Source organism: Dermacentor silvarum, chromosome 6 (assembly GCF_013339745.2).
Source record: "Dermacentor silvarum isolate Dsil-2018 chromosome 6, BIME_Dsil_1.4, whole genome shotgun sequence".
Taxonomy (NCBI): domain Eukaryota; kingdom Metazoa; phylum Arthropoda; class Arachnida; order Ixodida; family Ixodidae; genus Dermacentor; species Dermacentor silvarum.
Window position 1 is genome coordinate 151,851,753 of NC_051159.1, and position 23,226 is coordinate 151,874,978.

The 23,226-nt window shown below is 46.9% G+C and overlaps 2 protein-coding genes across 3 annotated transcripts in view; both read right to left on the reverse strand.

Annotated features, from left to right (window-relative positions):
* Window positions 1-3,547, reverse strand: part of LOC119456971 (CRISP/Allergen/PR-1) — an 80,315-nt gene extending 76,768 nt beyond the window's left edge. The window contains exon 1 of one of the 2 annotated variants that reach the window (XM_037717893.2): window positions 3,501-3,547. The gene's annotated coding sequence lies outside the window, so the exon portion shown is untranslated. The remainder of the gene's footprint in view (window positions 1-3,500) is intronic. The other variant, XM_049669628.1, reaches the window with a different exon arrangement.
* A 2,379-nt stretch (window positions 3,548-5,926) lies between these two features.
* The window catches only part of LOC119456972 (ornithine decarboxylase), a 17,560-nt gene continuing 260 nt past the window's right edge, over window positions 5,927-23,226 (reverse strand). Inside the window, exons 1-10 of the mRNA XM_049669629.1 lie at window positions 22,797-23,226; window positions 22,029-22,137; window positions 20,755-20,851; window positions 19,062-19,138; window positions 18,098-18,264; window positions 15,522-15,656; window positions 11,057-11,222; window positions 9,773-9,926; window positions 8,480-8,584; window positions 5,927-6,795 (exon numbers count right to left, since the gene is read on the reverse strand). The exon at window positions 22,797-23,226 is cut by the window's right edge and continues 260 nt beyond it. Coding sequence (XP_049525586.1) covers window positions 6,722-6,795; window positions 8,480-8,584; window positions 9,773-9,926; window positions 11,057-11,222; window positions 15,522-15,656; window positions 18,098-18,264; window positions 19,062-19,138; window positions 20,755-20,851; window positions 22,029-22,137; window positions 22,797-22,831 — 1,119 coding nt within the window. The 5' untranslated portion in view covers window positions 22,832-23,226 and the 3' untranslated portion in view covers window positions 5,927-6,721. The remainder of the gene's footprint in view (window positions 6,796-8,479; window positions 8,585-9,772; window positions 9,927-11,056; window positions 11,223-15,521; window positions 15,657-18,097; window positions 18,265-19,061; window positions 19,139-20,754; window positions 20,852-22,028; window positions 22,138-22,796) is intronic.

Sequence of the window (23,226 nt, forward strand, 5' to 3'; positions counted from 1 at the left end):
ATTGTTTACTTATCGTGCCCAGAAGGGTGCACGGGTCCAGTAACAAACAACCAAGTGAAAAAAAAATCTACAGGAAAAAGTAAAAAAATAAATAAAAACATATAAGTAGAAAAAGAATAAAATCAAACAAGAGGACCCAATTGGGCCCAATGAAAAAGCAAGAAAAGAAAAAACAAACAAACAAACAAACAAACAAACAAGCAAGCAAACAAGCAGATCAACTATAAGACATGCATTATGAAAAAGGACGGTTTACATACAACAAAATGCAAGGCAAGTTCACAACAAAAGGGAGAAACAGACTTGAACAATGTTCGAAAGTTACTAAGATTCAACAATGGGGTGAAACTCTGAACAAGACATTGTCAGAGACTTCTGAAAAAGACCAAGATCAACTAAATGTAATTTTAATATAAGAAAAGCTATATTTTTAACGTGTTTATGCACATTTGCTTCGCTATGTACAAGTGTAATGTGAAGACTGCTGCACAGAGACCAATCGTGGTCACTTTCTTCGTTCCTGATGTATTTACTGCGGGTATTTATTAGAATTATTTTCGTTAGAGAGGAGCACCTGATATCATTAAAGCTATTCGAACAATCACTTGAGTATTCTGGATTCGAGGGCCACGATACGGCGTTTACGGTTGACAGCATGAGCAGAGTGGCCGCTGAATTGATGAACATGCGCCAAGTAACAGGATTGCTATATTAGTAGCGGGATCCTGTTAATTATGTCAAAAACGTTTTTTCTAGTTTTCCATCACAAGTACTGCACCTGCACAGCTCAGAGTAATAAAAACTCGTATTCGGCAACAGTCATTATACCTAGCTGTGTCAAGCGCACAGGAAGCAGTCACCATATAAGAAGCACCCATTTTCATGTATTGTAGGTACATCAAGATGACATTTCAATAGACAACTGATGAGTATCGACGTTGTGGAAAAAGGTTCAGCACCCTTCTGCTGTCGAGGAAATGGGGGTAGGAGAAGCTTGGGTGGCAAGACGACGCTGTCGCACGAGTTCCGCTTCGTTTGCCCTAAACCCAGAGTCAGCGGCTCTTCGCTGACGATTGGCCTCAACATCGCGCTCCCGCAACTCGGGGTCCGCGGCTCTTCGCCGATGTTTCGCCTCGGCTTGGGAAGCCCTCACGCTATATTCGGCACGTCGACGATGAGCCCTTTCCCGAGCGAGTTCGCGGCGCCGTTGCTCAAACGCAGCCTGCTTCTCGGCGGAACGCACCACGCGCGGCCTTCGCATGCGCTCGCCGAAACTGATCTGAGTAGTAGTAGAGGTTCAGGGTGGGAAAAGATGCATATTTCTGCAGCACTGCTGATCTGAGGCGATGCAACCACCTTTCCTTCCCTTTCCCTCCCTGCGACACACCAAACGACACTGATTGGTCGCGCGGGTCACGTGATCCGGCGCCGACGCAGCTTACCCCGCACCTGCTCTTTCCTTCTTTCTCTTTTTTTCCTTCTTACTTACTTTATTTCTTATCCCTGGCTCATACCCGCATGCCCATGCGGGTATGCGCCACACGTGACTTTTTGAGTGACTACGCCACCACCGAAATTTGTAACGCAATACAAGCTTCGCTTGAATAACATTTTTTGGCTGTGGTAGTGCCGTTTCACGGCCGTCCGTGCGCTTGAGATCTGTTGAGAACGAAGTCCTCGCGATCCCGTCCTCCTCATAACCACAGTGATTACTTCAACAGGAAACTGACGTATTTAGGTGGCCATATAGATATGTCGCAAAATAAAGAGAGGCATTTGGCTCTACATTGGGACTACGAGCGGCCTTTTGTATTTTTGTACGAGGACCTTTTGTATATAGTTCGTGGTGCGATTATTCCGATCTATCTCTCAAGCCCTAAAAATAAATTTTGCTTCATTGCTTAAACGCTGTCACTAAAGAAAAGTTGGTGTTACTAGATAAGTTCGATTTTTAAAAGCTGCAGTATGATTCAGAAGGCTTGCAGTGGTCATCGACTTGGTTTCAGAAATTTTCTTTCCTGAGCCGTTTTCTGAGAAGATATAGGCCGTAGTAGAGAAATCACGGTTGTAAAGTCACTGCACTAAGCTTCTATTCGTTTCATGTCAATAGTCAAACTGCCGCATATACTTTATAGAAAGAAGGAGCTCAAGTGTCGCATCACGCTGAATTATCGGTCCATCTACATGTGGCCTGGATTTCTAGGAAATAAACGACGAGAAATGCAAGAAAAACAGACATTGTAGTGGCCTTCGTTGTCTGTTAGTGCATAGATGGGCAACATGTACTACATGGACATGCGTTCATGTGAACGTGCGTTCGAGTGGCGCGAAGGGTTCATCGCGCTGTGCAAGGCAGTTTAGACGACGAGTGACCATGTGTCGCTGTCGAGCCAATAACAACATAAAGTTTAGCAAACAAATTATCGACTAGCCGGGAACAGCCGTGGAATCAACATTGAAACAATATCACATACCCCGTGTTTTTCTTTCTTTCACTGAATGAAGTAAAAAAGAAATAGAATGGAAGATACAGCACAATTCGGCCTGTTCAGGTGGATGCTTTGAATAGGCGGACGTTATTTGCATGACAAATCGCACTGTTGTGGCAGCTAATAAAATATTCACTAATTAACATTTGGTTGTTTACATTATGGCGTACGTTAGAATTGTGAAACTGAAGCAGAGCTGTAATGAAGCCTTGACTATTTATATAGAAAACCTAAATGTAGCGCCAGTTTTAAGGTACATTGAAATGTGCTACGAAATACCTTGGCATTCCAGTTAGCAGTTCCCAAAAGCGGTGTATAAATTATTCGTTCAGAAGACAAAGTGAACCGGCATTTTCACGTGCACACTTTGGAAGAACTAAGCGGACAACTACGGCGGCTCTCAAGTAGGTAAAACTCGGACTGAGTCTTGACTGCTTCTTAAAATAGGAGAAAACTACGTAAACATTTGTTGGAAGATGACAGAAGGATTTTCAAGGAGGCGACAGTGAATGTTTGAGCTTGAACGGAGAACCTGCACATTATTGGCCCTGCTAAATAACAGACGTTGTATCACTGAAATTTCATTACGTATGAATTTTTCTAGGTACGAAAATAGCCAACCCACGTACTGCGCGCAGCTACCACTTAACATAATACTCATGTTTGATGTCAAGTTGCGGATAAAATTAGAGTATGTTGATTTGCAATGCAATATTTAAGTCGTCAAAAATGAATTAGTTTTACTGTAAAAAATTCGTAACACACGTCCCTTGAACGCGCTTCTGAGATCTTTCTGCGGTGATTTTTAGCCCTCGTGACTGCTGCAGTTTTAAGTAAAACATCAACTGTATGATTTTTCAGGTTCTTTAGCAATGTAGCTTACATCACAATGCATAAAACGCATTTTGCCACACTTACCTTAGTATCCAGTCCTAGGTTCTATTGCGGTGCAGCAAGTGCCCCGAGAGCACCCTGCTTTGCTAACTTATAGGGCCGCGTCTTGTTTCTCACCTTGGAGCAATCTCCACACAAGGTTCAACCAGGAACAAACCGCACACCTCTCCGGCACCGCGAGCTGGGGTCAGCACTGATTACAGACGCTGAAACTGGCGTAAGTGATTACGCAGCTCTTCGTTGTGGTAGCTGCTGGAACATTCGATAAACACGAGAGGAAACTGTCAACAACACAAAATGCTAAATGTTTCAATGCATGTATGTTTGCATGGATGCATGTATGCATGGATGCATGGATGCATGTATGGATGCATGTACATGCATGGATGCATGTATGTTTAACCCGAGTAAGTACAGCTAGAAATTTCCGAAAATTTCCGGAACGTGGTTCAAAACGCAGGTGTCAGGTACGTAGTCATATATCGGCATATTCACTCATACACAGTCACACTGACTGGCGGATCGAGCGGGGAGAGGAAGAGGGGGGCGGAGGCCCGCCTTACATCCCCCCCCGCCCCCTCCAACCCCCAAAGACATGCCAGCACTTCAGCGCTGACAATGTGTGCACTAAGCACCCTTCTTCCATTCATTGTACATTTTTGATGAGGCCCCCTCTTCCCTGCTTAAAGGCTACCCTGGTTCTGTATCTGCTGACATACATTTCACAGGCATGAAGATTAGTGGGAATGAGTGGTGGAGGTCGTGAGTGTGCGTGAGTATGAATGTGGGTGAGAGGCGGTGAGTGTGAGAGGGCGCGAACACGAACGTGAGTGTGAGTGCAAGTAAGCGTCAGTGAATATGAGTGGATCCGAGTACGCGCGTTAGTGAGTATTGAAAGCTGGCATCAGCACTGATTACAGAGGCTGAAAACAGCATCAGTGGTTTCGCAGCTTTCGTCACTATGGCAGCTGGAACATTTGATGAGAGGAAATGGTCGACGTTAAAAATGGTAAAGCTGCATATTTAACATGGGTTAGTGCAGCTAAATAGCCACGAAAATGCGGCACAGGTGGGGAGGACGAGCGTGCAGTAAGCTCGGGTAAGAGTGAGTTGACGGGACTATGAACGTGCTTGAATGCCAGTGAATGTGAGCAGACGTGAGTACGAACGTCAGTGAGTTCTTGCCAGTGTGAGTAGGCGGGAGTGGCAGCGGAGTGACTGGACTTGTGTACGAGTGTGACTGAGAGCCGGTGAGTGTGAGTGAGCGTGCGTATGAACGTAAGTGAGTACTTGTGAGTGTGGGCAGGCGCAAGTGTGAATGTGAGTGCCTGCTAGTGTGGGTAGGCGTCAGTATGAACTGGAGTGACATTGAAAGGCACTGCTGAAAGGAGGAGACAGTAATGCAACTGTATTATATTTCCTTTATTTTGCAACAGGTTGTCATCTTGATCGAAAACACTCTTGACAAAAACACATAAGCTAGCTAAGCTGTAACACACTTATATAGACGTGAATCATTAAACAAAGTATGACAGGACAGAATATCACACTGGTGAGACACTAAAAGTGCGTGTTCCCTTCCGTATAAGCAGGCTAGTGAAAATATGTGACTTGCAACTTGAATAGAGAGATTAGAGGTGAAGATATGTTTATAAGCGACTTGTTAGACTACGGCGATACAGCTTTATGGATTACAAAGAACAAAAGACACGAAAAGAAAAGGTAAAAACATTGACTGAGGTTTAAATCTTCTAAACCTAGTTATCTTGAGCGAAAGGTCTGTTTGGCTTGGTTTTGCAAAGACAGTGCACACAGTGTTTCATTAATGCACGCTTCCACGCTTGGTAAACTTCTCTCTAGCGTGCTAATCTGGCCTCCCATTGCTCCGGTGTTTCAACAACCACCTTTGCCTTTGCTTGATATTTCGCAGCATGCCATCTACTGGAGGATTGGATTCAGCCTGCCGCTTGCGTTGAAGCGCATGCACAGTCGACCCAGCTGGCGCGCCATCCATGGCGAGACTGAATTAAGCTGTGTTCCAATACTCGCCTAAGACGGCAAAGTAGACGACTTAGTGGACAGCGGCCATCTTAAGTCTCGTTCCAATTCTCACGAAGGCGGCAAAGTAGACAGCTTCACGAAGACAGCAGCGAAGTCAGAAACGATGCAGGCTACTTTCCTGTCCAAACAAGATGGCGGCTGAACAGGATGCATGGAAAGCCGACAGGAAGGTCGTCTGCGGACAAGAAAACGTAGACGTGCTTTCCCACGCCCTTAATGTAAGTCACATCGTGTTTTTCATAGGTTCGCAGGCGCAAGGACTTAAAATACAGAAATAATGCGTGCTTTTTTTTTACTTTTTCTTGTCGCCGTGAGGCGGCGTCTCGTCGCAGACGCGTCTTCGATACGTCAACCAGACGGCTCGAAACGCGTTCCATTACATGGCCTCAAAGCTGTCTCGGCTGTCTCCTTAGCTGTCTACGTAGACAGTCTCCGATGCTGGCCAGAATTGGAACACCCCCTGAGTGACCAAGTACCGGCGAAGCAGCCGTTAAATCCTCGCCTAGTCACGTTGTACCGCAGCGGCGAGTCTCCGAGCGAGTGCAGCTGCGACGCCTTTCCGCAGCGGATCACGTGGCGTGACGTACCACCTGCCACACTTGTGCTCCGGCGGCTCAAGGTCATTGCCACGCGATGAATGACCTTGCGAGACATGGCGTAGTAGAGCTTTCACTCTAAAAAAATACACCTGAATCAAAGGTTCTTTTGCACCAGAAAACGAAGCGGACCATTTGATGGGAGGACAACCTTTAATTCTCTTTAATACACTAAAAATTTGGGGTACAGTGCTTCAATGGGAACCAGGACACCTACAACTTCACAATGGCTTACAAGGAGCCTGTACATAAAATGAACTCCTTATGTTCAACGGTTCATACGATCATAAGTAAGCGACGACGATTTGGAGTTCTTATTCTGAGTTCAGGTGCTACAGAAATTCCTCAAGACGAAAACGCAATTTTGTTGGCGGCATCGAAGACGGCACGGGAATATGGTGCCTCCACTGCTTGCTCTCATGATGCACGACTCAGTAACCCTTGGGTTATTCCCGAAAAACTGCTTTTTTCATGGCCTGCAGGGGCTGACTGTAGCCTGGTGTGAGCGGAGATGCTTCGAGAAGACGGGCGACGCGCGGTGCGTCCTCCGCATGGGTTATGTAATGAACCGGTGGGAAGCCGGTGCCGTTGAAGCCACTCGCTTTGACCATTCCGTAGGCGCCCACGTTGTCGATGACCAGCCACTCGCCCACGGAAACCTCGAAGAAGGGCACGCTGTCCTCAAGCATGTCCAAAGGATGACACGTGTCGCCCCACAACGTCGTCAAATATTTGCGGGGCCGGTTGTAGGGCGGCTGCATGAGTTTGCGCGCTCGTAAATTGAACAAGTACGAGTACTTCTCCTCCTCCTCCTACTAATAATGTTACTGTTTCATTAATGAGTGATGAGATGTTGATCCGAATACATCGTTTTTGCGACTCTATGGCTATAGAGACAGCTTTATGTACCAGCGAGCACATAGATACACTGTGGTGCATTACACGGCTTTGCGAAAATGCGTTACGCTGAAGTAGTAATCTAGCGAGGAATACTTCTATTACGTACAGATTACGCGCTACGTATCGCCCCTTCTTACAATGATGGTGGCGCGTTTCTTTTTCCAAGATTACTACTTCAGCGTAACGCATTTTCGCAACGCCGTGTAATGCACCACATTGCATCCTGGATGCTTGCTGGTCCATAAAGCTATACAACGCTTTACCTCCCCGCATTCAAGCAACGCTTTCATCACACGTGAAACTTTACCCCGCGCTACACGTCATCCTGAAGTGGATACCGGAACACCAGCACCTGTGCCTCGATCTCGAGACACAGATGCCGAGAAACCCTCCTGCGCGGCACGATGCTTATTTGGCCGAGGACTCATCGTGCAGAGCGCGGAAAATAGAGTAGATCCAAACTTCGAGACACGTGACAGTTGACGCAAACTCTTTTTCCCGCTCCTTCTCGTGCATTAAGTCGCAAAGATGCTTCCCCACTTGACAAACCACAAGCACTCACACTGACCAACAATGCCATAACACTCCTTGTAACACAGAGCGCCGGCACAGTCACCTGCACTGCCAAGTGTGCGGTGGCTACCCAGTCATCCTTCACACTTACTCGACGAGTCATCTCGCTAAACCCTCGCCGTATTTTCTTGATCCAGAATAAGTTTCGATTTATTTAACGTCGACGTTACGGTGATGTCAGCGGGGAACCGACCAAAAGCCTGGCGAAAGGCTTGGTGAAGGTCGGTGCCCTCCTATAAAAGGCGTTTTCTTCGTAGTCACTCAAATGTGCGGACAGTATTACGGCAGAAACAATGACAATAATAAATTAAAAGTGAATTCAGACATAATCGAAGTATTACACAATAAAATTTCGATATGTAAATAGTAATTCGCTATGATTTTATAATGGCGTAATTGTTTAACAGATATGAAAGTTCAGAACATAACATTTGGCGACCATAAGTAGTTCGGGCCATTGAATTCAGCCAAGCAGTACAAGCGTGTACATCAAGGACACTTATTCCCACTTTAATTTTGACAGTTCTACAATAATATATATATATATTTTTGCATAATACTGGTTTTGTAACGCTTAATCAAAATGCCTTCATACAATTTCGTGACTGGCGCCGCGGGAAGTGCTGAACAAAGTAATCTCAGTATGCTCAAACCGCGAAAAGTTAACAACGTTGCGAAACGCTCCCTTTTGCAGTAATTGCAACTTCTGGATGTTAGTAAATGATACGGTTTACCCATCCTGAAAAGCAATTCCTACCTTCTGCCCCCGTGCCTTCCCCACCTGTAGATGAGCTGAACCACTCTCCTCGGTACACCTCTCTCCCACATTCCGGCGACTCCTCGCTCAGCATATTCAGCGCATCCATGAAATTTACCAACCATAAAGCACCACGTGACATGTTATCAGAGACGACATTTCGGAAAAAGAGCAGTTTGTGAAATAAAGTTGATGTTACTCTCACTAACATAGAGCGGCTGGTAACCTGATGTCCAGGAAGGTGTACATTTCTCGTGGAATGCAATTCTCCTTACTTGCGTTCAAGTACACATCATGGCGATAACACAAGGTACCTATGGGAAAGGAAGAAAGTGTTTTGTACAAGTAATGTCTCATACGCTCAGCCTTGTATAGGCTAGCGATGCCAACTTCGATATTACTTAAACAGAGTTATCATCACGTTTCTGTCAGTCACCTCGCTTGTATAGGAGGACACATGGAAGTAATGAAACTAGGGTGCCTAGAAATCAAGCCTTTCTTTATTGGTCGAACAAGACATGTACCTTGATTACATCGAGTCCCCATTTTCTTGTGAACCCTCTTTTCCTTCGTAATAATTAATTGATTGATCGATCGATCGATCGATCGATCGATCGATCGACCGACCGACCGACCGACCGACCGACCGACCGACCGACCGACCGACCGACCGACCGACCGACCGACCGACCGACCGACCGACCGACCGACCGACCGACCGACCGACCGACCGACCGACCGACCGACCGACCGACCGACCGACCGACCGACCGACCGACCGACCGACCGACCGACCGACCGACCGACCGACCGACCGACCGACCGACCGACCGACCGACCGACCGACCGACCGACCGACCGACCGACCGACCGACCGACCGACCGACCGACCGACCGACCGACCGACCGACCGACCGACCGACCGACCGACCGACCGACCGACCGACCGACCGACCGACCGACCGACCGACCGACCGACCGACCGACCGACCGACCGACCGACCGACCGACCGACCGACCGACCGACCGACCGACCGACCGACCGACCGACCGACCGACCGACCGACCGACCGACCGACCGACCGACCGACCGACCGACCGACCGACCGACCGACCGACCGACCGACCGACCGACCGACCGACCGACCGACCGACCGACCGACCGACCGACCGACCGACCGACCGACCGACCGACCGACCGACCGACCGACCGACCGACCGACCGACCGACCGACCGACCGACCGACCGACCGACCGACCGACCGACCGACCGACCGACCGACCGACTGACTGGGGATCACGCACCAAGGGCAACACATGGCCTTTTAGAGACACCCGTATATTGGAGGGATCCAGAATAATTTTGACCATCTGGGTTTATTGAACGTGCAATGAAGTACACTAGTGTTCTTGCGTTCCAATCCATTAGAATATGGCCGCTGCCACCACCGGAAGTCGAACCCGTGACCTCTGCACACGCAAGGAACGCGTATAAAACGTACCGTCGATGCTGGTTTGCTGGGTCCGCTTGGCGACCACCTTGGCTGCCAGAGTGTAGGGCGCCGTCACCATGTACTGACCGGGCTCGGCTATGACGCTGATGCCGCTGGACTCAGGGAAGTGCAGGTCTAGCGCGTTTCTCACGGCTTGGCATACCTGGGCAGTGAAATTGCATGAGTTTTGAAAGCCAAGTGCCCGCTAACCTTTAAGACTGTTTTTTGTAGATGTGGTCTTTATGAAAGCGTATATGGTATGCTAGCGGAACGACAATAAGCTACAGATCCGCCTAAGAAAGAACGCCGCGTGCACATTTGAACGCTAATACGACATGCTAGGGTGCCCGGCCTGGGCGGTCGCATCCACCTGCCTCTCCCTGGTACCATCACCATCGTGGCTGGCCGGCTCCAATAAATCGTGGCCGTCGCGGCTCCCTCTCAGCGGCTGCCTCCACATAACTGGTGATCCGGATAAGCATTACCGTGACTGAAAGCAATCAGAAGTTAACACATTCGACACATGTTAATTTTTTTGTAGAAGACTTTCGTTTATGTCAGTTTGCCACGGATCAATTGATCCGTGGGCAAACTGCAATACTTAATTTATACAATATACTAAACTAGGCTATGACAAACACTGCTTCCACTGCTTCCGCAACTTTTGATGGCTTGAAGATTCGCACACGAATAACTGCAATTTGACTTTTTTAATTATTCTATTAGCGAAATGAGTGTTCTCGCCTTGATAGAAAAAAAGAAAAAAGAAAGACATATGCCCCGTAACCCTCATATCCAACATATGAACATGTGTGTGTCGAATATATATTCCAAATTGTTCCCACATCCTATGCTAAGAAAGAGACATGATAAATGCAAAATGTTTCGATAAAAGTAGAGATAAAGAAGTTATTTTTTGGCGCCAGATTATTCGTGAAGGTAGACATCAGGAAAATGGCGGTAATTGCTAATTACCATCTCAACAAATAAAATTAACAGTTATTTTGATTGATTACTTTAGAGAACTTGTTGCAATTGCAGGAGACGGCTGGTTGATTCTCTATACGTGTAAATATAATCTCTCCCAAGATAATATCTCCAGTACATTAGCGCTCCACATACTGTTGTGCCAGTGGATAAGAAATATTTTTTGAGAAAACAGTGAGAAGAGAAGGTCAGTGCATTTAGTTTCAGGTTTTTGGGCAGATATCTCCCGATATTAGATGTTGGTGTAGCTACACCGTGGACACAATGCGAAAAATGCATGCACTTTGTTTAGTCCTAATTCTTTACCTTCTCGAAAGAATCTCGCGTTCGGATGCCTCCTGGGAATCCTCCGCCGATATCAAGCACATTCATCTCCATTCCTAACTCCTTAGCAATGTCGAAGACTTCTCGAGCTTGAGCGATAGCGAGCGTAAAAGTATCCGGATCGTAATGAATGGCGCCGACGTGAAACCTGGAAAATAGAATTTTGAGTTGTAGCTAAAGTAATTGCGACCATATTCAATCGAAATATAGGTAGAACATAGGCAGAATATAGGCAGGAGTACAGCCTATATTCCGCACAGAACACAAGGTTGGAAACGTGGAAACAGGTTCTATAGTCTCTTCGAAGTGCCAGGGAGTCCGCAACGTAAACAAACACTGCGTATAAATAATTTATTGACCGGCTGGTTGTTAATATTTCTCTGATTCATTTTGGCAGACTAGCTCGGCGTGATGTTTGGCAGTTTCATGCACGAAGCTAAGGAAAACTGTTCCCCAAGATATGTCTCATTCGTACGCCTTGCTTACTTGACGCCGTCCCATTTGGCGCCATTGGCGCTACATATAGCCTTAGTAACTAAGAATACAACATTCACCTACTTCGCGTTGTCAGGCTTTAGGTGGTGCAACCGCACATCAACTGTCATGTAAAACACCTTTCTCTTGATTGATGTAATTGTAGTTAATTGAAAGAAGTGCAAGCGCACGTAGAAAAGGGAAAACAAAAATTTAATTTGGGCGTATCGGTCGGGTTCCCGCTTTCATCATGAGTGATGAAGGCCGGACCCTTCTTTCTTATATATACATAGAAGGAAGAAGGGTATACGTGAGTGTCCTTCGAGCGAGAAATGCCTCATTTGCAATTCAGGATCGCCAGTCAACCTCTAGAGTCTGCAAAGGAGTACGTTTATCTAGGTCAATTACTCACAGGGGACCCTGATCATGAGAAGGAAATTTACAGAAGAATAAAATTGTGTTTTAGTGCATACGGCAGGCATTGCCAAATCCTGAATGGGAGGTTACCACTGTCGTTGAAAAGAAAAGTGTACAATCATTGCATTCTACCGGTGCTAACATATGGGGCTGAAACTTGGAGGTTAACAAAGAAGCTCGAGAACAAGTTAAGGACCGCACATAGAGCGATGGAACGGAAAATGTTAGGCCTAACGTTAAGAGACAGGAAGATAGCGCTGTGGATCAGAGAATAAACGGGGATAGCCGATATTCTAGTTGACATTAAGAGAAAAAAATGGAGCTGGGCAGGCCATGTAATGCGTAGGATGGATAACCAGTGGACCATTAGAGTTACAGAATGTATACCAAGAGAAGGGAAGCGCAGTCGAGGACGGCAGAAAACTAGGTGGAGTGATGAAGCCAGGAAATTTGCAGGCGCAAGTTGGAATCAGCTAGCGCCAGACAGGGGTAATTGGAGATCGCAGGGAGAGGCCTTCGTCCTGCAGTGGACATAATATAGGCTGATGATGATGTGCAGCGATGATGGCTGAGGCAACGGCGGAATGGCCAAGTGATGCGATTAGGCACGTCTGCGCTTTCGGGTTTGGCGTCTGCTGTGGCGCGCCCGCTGTACGCCCTTATCGTCTTATAACAGAGAACGTTAAAGCAAACTGTTTAGATAGGAGCACCAACAACGGCCACCAGCGTATCTCGATGGCAACAGATGCTCACAGGCTATTGCACTGTGCCAGTGTAACAGTTGCCTGAGATAGACGGGCAAACAAATTTCTGAGCGAGGCAATACTGCGCTCGACGCACGCGTGCCGGGGGTACTGCGCACTGTATGAGTTCATTTTATTGCGATATATGGACACTTCAAGCGCATTTCTGTCGTCGTCGTCGTCATCGCCGTCGCCATCGCCGTGAGGTTCCGTATAAAGTCCAAGTGTGATAAAATCGTCGCCGCGCGCCGTATGCGCGAGTGAAAGCACGCGGGGGACGCGCGCTATCACGGAGAGCGAACGCACGGCGGAAAGCAAACGCGACGGCCGTCGCGTGAAAGGCCGTGGGGATATGGGAGGGAGGGAGTCGGGGCGACGCTGTGCGGCGGCACCAAATGCGTATCTTGCAACCGGGCGCAAGGGGAACTGGCCACTCAATCTCCCACGCGAAAGGAGGAAAGCGGGAAGGCAGCGCGGGAGGGAGGGGGGGGCAGCTTTTACTCTGCCAACAACTGCGCTTGTACTTTGCGCGGCTTCGGCAGTCGCCCGCACCGTCTCTAATCTCCACACGGCTCTGACCTTTGTATGCGCTTTGCATTTGCCGCTCAGTTTCCGTTGAAGCGATAGACCGCACGAACCTTCGCTCGCTGCGGCGGCGGCGCTTGCTGCCAGCGTTTTGACAGTGGTTGTCTGTGGTCATTGAGTGGGATCTATTCTTGTGCGCGCTGACACCACACTTGTTAATTAAGTTAGTAAGCGAATGTGTCCAAGTTTATGCAGCCGATAAAACTACTATCCCTACTCGGAATAGCTCTCTACTAATTTGCTATCGCAATTGATGCTTCGCCTTTCGGACGAAACTGCGACATGTTTAATATTTTCACAGAAAATGCCAGCGTGGTAGGCTCAACTGAGAACTGACGTTGTCAGTAGCTACAACGTGTATAAGAAAAAAGTTGTCGCAGTTTCACCTGAAAGGCGAAGCATCAATTGCGATAGCAAACTTGTAGAGAGCTATACGGAATAATGATATTAGCTTTATCAGCTGTATAAACTTGGACATGCTGCAGCATCGGCAACACGCAGAACTGTTGTCGACGCCATCGGCGTTTTGCCCGCGTTCGCTCAATATGCGTGCGGCGTTGGTGACTGTTGCCGGAGCCTCTGATATAAATAGGCACTGCGTTCCGCAGCTAAACGTCGCCTCCCTTCCTTCCCCCTCCCCCACGGCCTCTCGCTCGTCGGAAGAAGGCGCGTTTGCTCTACATACATGGTGATTGTGAAGGAGAACAGAGACGCCTACTTCTGCAGCCCTTAAGCGAGCACGGCGCAGAACGCGCGTTTGTTCTCCGCCATGCGTTCACTCCCCGTGAAAGACGCGCCCCTCGCGCCCTTTCACTCGCACATACAGCGTTCGGCGCGCGGCGACGATTTCTTCTCCAAATGACGTCATACGGAACCTCACGGCGACGGCGACGCCGACGGCAGAAATCTGCTTTTGAGTGTCCATATAATTGCTATCGCAATAAAAGTTAAAATGTTCTGGCAGAACTCATATACGATGATTCTCTTAGCTATGCGAGAGCATTTGCGCGAAACACACGCACACGCGTGCACACACACACACACACACACACACACACACACACACACACACACACACACACACACACACACACACACACACACACACACACACACACACACACACACATACACACACATCATTCTTCACTCCATCAGTTGTGCCCAAGACAGCTACCACGAGACGGTGCGTACTTAAGTATGATACGTACAATTCTGCGCCGCTTGTCAAATGTTAGCGTGGCACCGATCATAAATGTCATTCAAGATGACTCTCAGCCGGATTGGTATCCACTTTTTATTATGTGTTTACCTTCTTCCTATAGTTTATAGTGCGATGGAGGTTGTTGTTTTGTATGATGGTAATTTTCTTTGTATGCACTGCTGGCTGTCCTGTCATTAGCTATGACTATGCGGTGCTTACAATACTGTAAGTAGTTCCCGTACGTACACCATTTTTAATCATCGCAATAAATACCACGAAAGAAAAGAAAGTTCGCGTGACGCCGGGGATATCTGCTCGCTTACCATGCTGCAGGCCTGAGTTCGATCCTGGAAGGGGACTGAGTTTTAAAAAAAAAACGTTTTGCGCGATCATCATACGAGGCCAAACAAATACCCAGCCATCCAGGCCAAACTGGGTGGGGATTAGGCAAAGAATGCTACACCATTAAATGTTCAAATTCTTACACCTCTATATCAAGTCGGTCAGATATCGCATTACTTCGGCTCTAAAAAGACGCTGCTTAACGCAAAGCACCCTAAGAAAGTAATGAAAGTAAGAAAAAATTTCCCCCAGAACTCATATCTGCACGATAATTATTGACGTTAGTGCGATTAGCATTAAGCCAATGCAGCGACACACCCTATTGCCACCACCGAAACGCTTCAAGTACGAGTCGCATATGTAGCCGGGTTCCTCTCTGGTTCTCCGGCGCATCCCTCTGGACACACTGCGCCCTCTAGCGACGCCGCCGCGAACTCCGCGCATGGCGCATGCCTGCATATAAATGACGCGGGGTCGATTCCGCCCAGCACCGGATAAATTCTAAAGGTTTCTTTTTTTTTTCGCTCTTTTAAGAGCGGCACATACACAGTTACCCCCTTTTGGCGGGAAAACTGTTATAACCGGGCATAGTCAGACACCGGGAAGCGCGTGAAGTATCTTAAATATATCAATCGCATTAAGGAACGGGAATATTGAGCAAATAGCATCAACATTGACTTACGCAACGCCAACCACAGACTGGCCCAAATCGCTTGCAGTCCGCAGCAGAGATGCGGTTTCTTCTAGCGAACATCCATACTTTGTGGCCATCTTGCATTCGATTGAGCCTCCTTGAGCTCTGATCCTTAGCAGAAGCCTAGAAAGATACGTTAGGCGCTAATCAGTGCGAGTGCTCGTAACCATCACTTTAGGTTGTGCTGGTCAATTTCCGTCTCGGCAATGCTTTCGAAAGGCATTAATGCCGCTTTTCGGCAACTGTGGAACCTATATATCGATGAATTTGTTTGCAATAACACAAAAACAAAATGTATTGTAAAAAGTGTAAATTGCGCTCTCGCCAGAGTAAGCTTTGAGAGGATTTATAGCGATACTAAGAAGATCGCAAGACGCCCGAAAAATGGAACAACGATTTTGTAAACCGCAGCAAAATAAAAGCCACACTTTCATAAAGTCCATTTTATAAACTTCCTAAGGCGGTTTCTTCGGTTAACAGAGTTTTTCGAAAGATCTATTTAAAAATATCAGCAGCTTTCCCCCTGTCGAGAAAATGGGTGTAAGCAAAGCTTGTGGCAAGACGACGTTGTCGCAGGCGTTCTGCTTCGTTTGCCCTAAACTCAGGGTCGGCGGCTCTTCGCTGACGTAAGGCCTCAACATCGCGCTCCCGCAACTCGGGGTTCGCGGCTCTTCGCTGACGTTACGCCTGGGCTTCGAAAGCCCTCACACTAGAATCGGCACGTCGACGACGAGCCCTTTCCCGAGTGAGTTCGCGGCGCCGTTGCTCAAACACAGCCTGCTCCTCGGCGGAACGCACCATGGACGGCCTTCCCATCCAGGCGCCGAAACTGCTCTGAGGCGAGGGAAGCCCGGTGGATCGCGCGCCAACCCCCTTTCCTTCCCTTTCCCTCCCCGCGACACACCAAACAACCCTGATTGTCGGATTACTTCTGTCTTTCTTTCTTGTCCCCGGCTCATACCCGTAAAGCCCTGGCGCACACCCGCGCATCCAATGCGGGTATGCGCCACACATGATTTTATTATCGTTAATCCCAACGTAACTGACGAGCATGTGATGTTATTGATGTCATGACGTATCAGTCAAGTTAGTCATACATTCGTACCCTTCCATGCCAATTTCGGTATATACCAAGCATGGTGATACCAAGTCAACGAGACGCGAGTTTTCGACAGGTTTTCGATAGGGTTTTAGCGTGACACCACCGTCACCGCCGACACTTGTGAGTCAATGCAAGCTTCGCTTGAAAAAAAAAAAAAAAAACATTTGTAAGTTCTACACGTGCTACATAAACAGAAATTTGTTTCACGCAATTAAAACCGTTCAACAGGTATGCTTCAAATAATTTGATCGCAAATTTTTCTTATAAAATATCGAGATATGATAGTTTCCTTTCTTATTTTGTTATCGTAATTTTCAAACTAGAGTAAAAATAAATATCCTGCTCATATGTAAGTTGGCAGGCTTTTGACCATCTTCAAGTCGGTTCCCTGATATTCTAAAGAGGTCACTTCTGTTGTATAGTATTAAATTGAAATTGGGTTCGAGTTAAGTCAGCTTCTTTTTAACAGCTGAAGGTAAAGGTAGATTAGATTACATTCTTTGTCTATAGACAAAGCCGGGGTATTCTTTCTGTGAAATCGTCGGGCACACAATGAGGCAGCATAAATGTCGCCATTGTGTAGCGCTACATTATACTTCAAGTATTTCGGCAAATTCGGTTTCTTTTGATGGCGGAAAGCCTATAAAATTTTCCAGGTTGTATATTTGCATGTTTACAAGTGGCTTATTATTTTTATATTAACAAAAATATAAATATCTTGCGCTAGTTGCTGCAACCCACCACGATAGCTCATCGGCTATTGTGTTGCGCTGCCAAGCGTGACGTCACACGATACATGCACCGCTAGTCCCACTGGTACTGTCACACTTATTGACGACAAAATTCTACTGAAAATTCATTAGGCCTTGCAAGTTACGGAATTTTCAACTGACATGGCTTCGGGAAGCAAATAGCGCCTTGAGGAAAGGAAATTCGAAAATGCGGCTCGAAACCGGCACAACGTCAGTGCCGAGCACCTTAAAACAAGCGGAAACGTGAAGCTGATCAGGAAGTGCAGTTTCAACGTAGAATACCGAAAGAAAGCATTCCTAATTCTAGAAGAAAGGATTAGTCCTTTTAGAGCGATAGCTCTACTACTCCAGGTGCAAACCCAGAAAACGCCTGGTTCGGTAAATCTCACAATCAAGCTCAGTCAAGGTCAAAATAGGACTTAGCCTGCCTAATGCATTTTGGAAACGCGCGCGCCTCGAAGCAACAGCAAACAAATAATAAAGAATAATAATGAAAAGAAAACAAATAATAAAGAAAAATACGATGCGAACAGGGCCCGATAACGGTATCGCGTTCCGCTCTTAAAGACGAAGCTTAAGCGTCCTCATTTTTTATTTAGCCTTCTTGAAGGCAGGTTTCCGTTTTCAACTCGCCTGCCACGTGTCATCCCAGGCTAACTTCCGAGCTAACATTTTTTTTTTTTGCATTTCACACGCTTCCGCTATACAACCTGGCCTTCTTGTCTGAAATCTTCTCCAGTTCTTCCGCGCAGTCGAAGGTCATCAAAGTTACTCCAACATTTTTGGCAAACTCTAGATGGGATGTCTGCTTGGCTGGGTTGGCGTAAAGAATCCGAGTGACGTCAATACCGGCGTTGACAAGCACCTCGATTTCCCACTGTCGAAGAGGGAGAAAAAATATTAGTTTTCCGCAAAATAAGGACAAGCATCAATTTCTTGGCGACACAATAGTTTATACTAGAAAGTTGCATTTAAATGTGCAGGCTACGGCTGTAGTCTATAGTTATTTATACATCCGCGTAGATTAAATGATAACGGGAACGAGCTCGAGCAGAGCATACGATGGGACACACCAATTATGCTTGTCTAAGTATACTTCGTTTCGCCCTTTGTCTTGTTCGTGCCCGGTTCTGGAATCTACCAACAAGATCATTTAACATATCTCCGCAGTTCATAAAAAAAGTAATGTGGGCTATGATGTATTTGCCGTGTGTGGATGTACTATACCTATGCAATACGTCTGTGCGAGTGCGCGCAAACACTCGATCAAATTATGTTGTCATTGACGTTAATGAAGCTACACGGTCGCTGCACTGACGCTTCCATATTACACCGCAATTCACGATGTTACTTTATGACTCAGGCAGCCTCAAAGTAAGAAAACAACCACCACAACAACTAAATTCTGGGATGTTACGTGCAAGAACCCTGATTCAATTGTGAGGCACGCCGTAGTGAGAAACACCGGATTAATTTTGACCAACTGGGCTTCTTTAACGTGCACCCAATGCACGGTACACGGGCGTTTTCGCATTTCGCCGCCATCGAAATGTGGCCGCCACGGCCGGGATTTGATCCCGCGGCCTCGTGCTTAGCAGTGCAAGGTCCCAGCCATTAAGCCACCAGGGCGGGTAGCGTTAAAGTAGGACTCTAATTGTGCAGCCCTCCTCTCACCTTATTTGAACAGTCGAAGTTCACTTCTTCGCATGCTAGAGTTTGTATGACGACGGGATCCGTGCAAGCCTTTATCGCTGAAAAACAAATAAAGAAAATATCGGGTTTAACATTACGTTTCTTCACAAGTGAGATTTTTTTTTCGTTTTATTACTGTTATCGTCTTGTGCGTTACGCGAAAAAACGCTTTAACCGTCTGCACCAAGAGAAGAACAGTGACGATCTGTGCCAGTGTATTTGTCTGGACTATTAAACGCACATGTACATGCATATGGGTACTCTATATATATATAGTTCTGCTAGTGTGCTCCGCTAAATGAATGTTTTGTTTACCCCTTTAGTCGCCATTTGATCCAGCCGAATGTCGCGATAAATGGGGAGGTGCTATCGATTATATAAACGAAGTAAGAAAAGCTTAAATGCATTTGAGCCCCAGGGAGCTCAATATACATATTTTAACGCGACAGCGTTAAGGGCCCCGTGTCAAAGAAAATCCGGCGTCGGCGTGGATGTCGACGTCCCGTGGCGGAGAAAATAATCCCCAACCACCCTGACCGCGCAGGCCCTCCGCGTGGCGGAAGGTTTTGGTGAACAAAATTGAATTTCTCATAGTGAAATGCGTCAGAAAAACGGTAAAGTACGACTTAACCACAGCCTACAGACATGGTGGCGTCGAATTGTAGTTTGAATGAACGAGAAAACATAATTCTGTTACGAGGAAACTAAAACAGAAATGGATTGTAATTTGAATGTACGAGAAAACATAATTCTGTTACGAGGAAACTCAAACAGAAACCCCTTTTCCAACATTTCTACCATACCAACAGTGGCGCGCTCGGGTAGTTTACTTGCGAAAATGCTATCCAGATGGCACTCGCATCCTCAGCAGGTCAAATTGGGACTTCGCCTCAATAAAGTTTATTTCCTCCTCCTGGGACTTCGCCTGCCTAATGCGTTTCGGACACGCGCGCGTGTCGGGGCAATAGCAAAGAATTAATAAAATAATTAAAAAAGGCGCTAGGGTCTTCCCATTCTAATATAAGACGACTTATATTGCCCCTGGAAAAACGCATTCCTAGCTATGCATTTCTGTTTAAAAGCGAAGCCGACTTTAAGGGGATCAGTGTAAGCTGGGTCTTTGTAAGCTGGCTTTCCCGCGTTCTATGTTGTACTGAAGCCCACTGAAGGAAAAATGCGATGCGAACGGGGCCCGATAACGTTATCGCGTTCCACTCTTAAAGGCGAAGCTTAAGCAACCTCAATGTTTTTTTTTTTGTTTTTTTCGGAGCCAAGGCTCAGTGTCTGAGGACCTTTTAGGGGCGAAGCACCTTAGGGCCGAGCCTTGTCCCTCGTAGTCCGTAGCTCTGGTCGGCATGGAGACGGCTATGTATATATATATATATATATATATATATATATATATATATATATATATATATAGTATATGTACGACAAGGTCCGGCTTCCGGAAGCCGGAACCGGAAGCTGGCTTCCGCTTTAGTTTCCGCTTCCGGTTCCACTTCCGGTTCCGGTTCCGGAAGCCAGCTTCCGGCTTCCGCAGAACGCTTCCGGCGTTTTACCCGAATGATCCCCCGGTGCTTCGCCCACTCATCATCATTCACGTCGTAGATATGCGATGTTTTTTTGTATATGAAAACTGTTAGGCCTGGAAATTCGTGCAACGATATGTCACCGTAGTGTGGAACCACCCGCGGTAGCTCCTGCCGCCAGAGGCGCACTCTGTTCCTCAGCTCCCGCAGGTCGCACACATAAAAGGAGTTGTCTTCTTCCTGCAAGAAGGAGGAAAGAGGTTTACCGCATACGTGGCCTAATGAATGACCACATAACATTTATTACCGGTATTCGCCATCTAGACCCTCGCAAACATGCTGGCTTCGACATACCTATGCTATATGTGTGCAATGTTTACACGAACTCAATTATGTGTGATTCCTGATCGTCAAATACCAGGGCATAAAAAGCAAGGAACGAACGTAAAGAGACACATACACAGCGAGGTTCTTGTCCCTTGTTTTTACGCGCTGGTATTTGACGATCAGGAATAATCAACTATAACCCGAATTTCAGCTGTAGTGAAATCCGATCCTTCTTTGTCACCAAGCTTAACGTTCCATTAGGGCTGTTGCTTGTGTGGGAAGATGAAATGAGAAGACAGCATCGCCCCCGCATATAATCTCAGCACCCAGCTTGTCCCTAACCCTTCCTGTATGTGCAGATAAAAAGAACTCCTCCTTGATGCTTGCAGTACGTCTTATCTCACACATTAGTGATACTGCTTTATACTGAAAAGACAAGTTAGCAAGCGGGTTCACCCACAAGAAAAGTTCTTGGTTATGTTCAAGCTGAACAGCCCCCAAGATCCATTCCCGTGCTCACTAATTCAGCTGGTTTGTTAGCGCTATACTGGCCACAAAACAGTTATCTAGCATTATTTGAAGGCCTAAATTAACAGCGGAGCTGTTTAAGCCAGCCGTTAGTCCGTGATTCGCGAGCAGAAAATGTGGGCCGATCCTGGCGGTTGTGCAGAGAGGGTCCAAGCGCAATGGCACGTGCCCCTGTGAACTAGCGAAGCTGAGCCTGGCTAAGTCTAGCTAAGCATGCTTGGGACTGCTTAAGCTTACTCAGTCATAGATAGCCAATCGATAGCCAATCAATAGCTTATCAATAATCTATCAATAATAAATAAATTCCGGAAGCTGCTGGGGATGACTTGGTAGTGCTTAGCCTAGCCAGTGCAAGCTACGCAATTTTTTATCTATATGACGGAGCTAGCCGCGTCAACACACTCGCTGTGTAACGAGGTTGCGTCAACGCTCTGTGGTATATGGCGAATGACGCGTGATGTGTGACGCACACCACTTATTCGATGTCTTCCAAATAAGGAAAGACAAGCCGTAAGCCCGATCTGGGGGCAATCGATGCGCAAGCTCAGGTCAACGGACATACCTGTGTTTGCACCACCTTCATGGCAACATCTCGGGGAGTGCCTCCCACATGAACGAAGTGCATGTCGCTCTGTTCAGCGCCCGCCGAACGCTTATTCGTCACGAGGGGGCTAGAAAAAGGCACGGCCGAACAATATTCGTCGTACACGAATGGCAAAAAAGTATAAGAAACAAAAACACTATCCTGCACCGCCTATACCGAGCAATGTTCTGCTTACTATAATAGGCTTAATAAAAAAATATGGCAAAGCTAATCTGCTGGATGCTTTTGTTCTTACGGAAAAGACACCTTAGCTTACGACATATAGCACGCGTAGCCCGAGTCACCGCCCTTGGTGAGAACAACGTTAATTGGGTGCTTCCTAGGCGGATCAACGAGTCTAAAGCCTGTGAGCATGTGTATAGCGCGCTCAAGCGCTCTTCCGACTAGGCCTCCACATGTGGTAATCAAGCGGCAAATTCAATATCACTTTCAAAGAATTATAGGCTGACAGCCTACCCCGCACTAAACACCATTCCGCAATCAGTTTTAAGGCGACTTCGTTGCACATACGCATAACGGCCCGCATTCACAAACGCCTCATTGTGATAGAACTGTTATTAGCATTGTGATAGCATTGTGAACTGTCATTGTGATCGAACTGTTATTAGCAAAGGCCGTCGGCCACGGCAATGAAGCCCGGATGAGCTGTTCCCGCGTGCATTTACCTTAACCAAATGTTCTAGTTCCTGGCCTCGCTTCGTGAACATCGATATGTTTACGACTTACCGCAGAAGTGTCCGTGGCTGCCGTGATTCACTCATCGTCGATAGGGGCTTGGTGGCCTGTGCTTTCCGTGGCTCGAAGTGGAACACTGCAGCTGGTGAAAGGCTACAAAGTGGCTCAGCACATGCGCAGCGAGTGACTGAAAATGTTTCATGCACCTGTCTGCACACGCACGTGAACAAAATAGGGGGGAAGGAGGGGGGGCTCCAAATGATGACTGTTGGGAAGCGCTTACTTACACCATGCCTAGCAAAATATGAACCCGTATTCACAAAAATATATTACGCTAGAATAGTTATTCAGGGCCAATTCAATTGTGATGTTAGAAATATTACCGAAGGTGAACCACCAATGTCAAAGAGCACTTACGAACGAAGAGCTTTGTGAATTCGACCCCGCGAACTTTGCATCACACATTAGAACAGAAAACTTT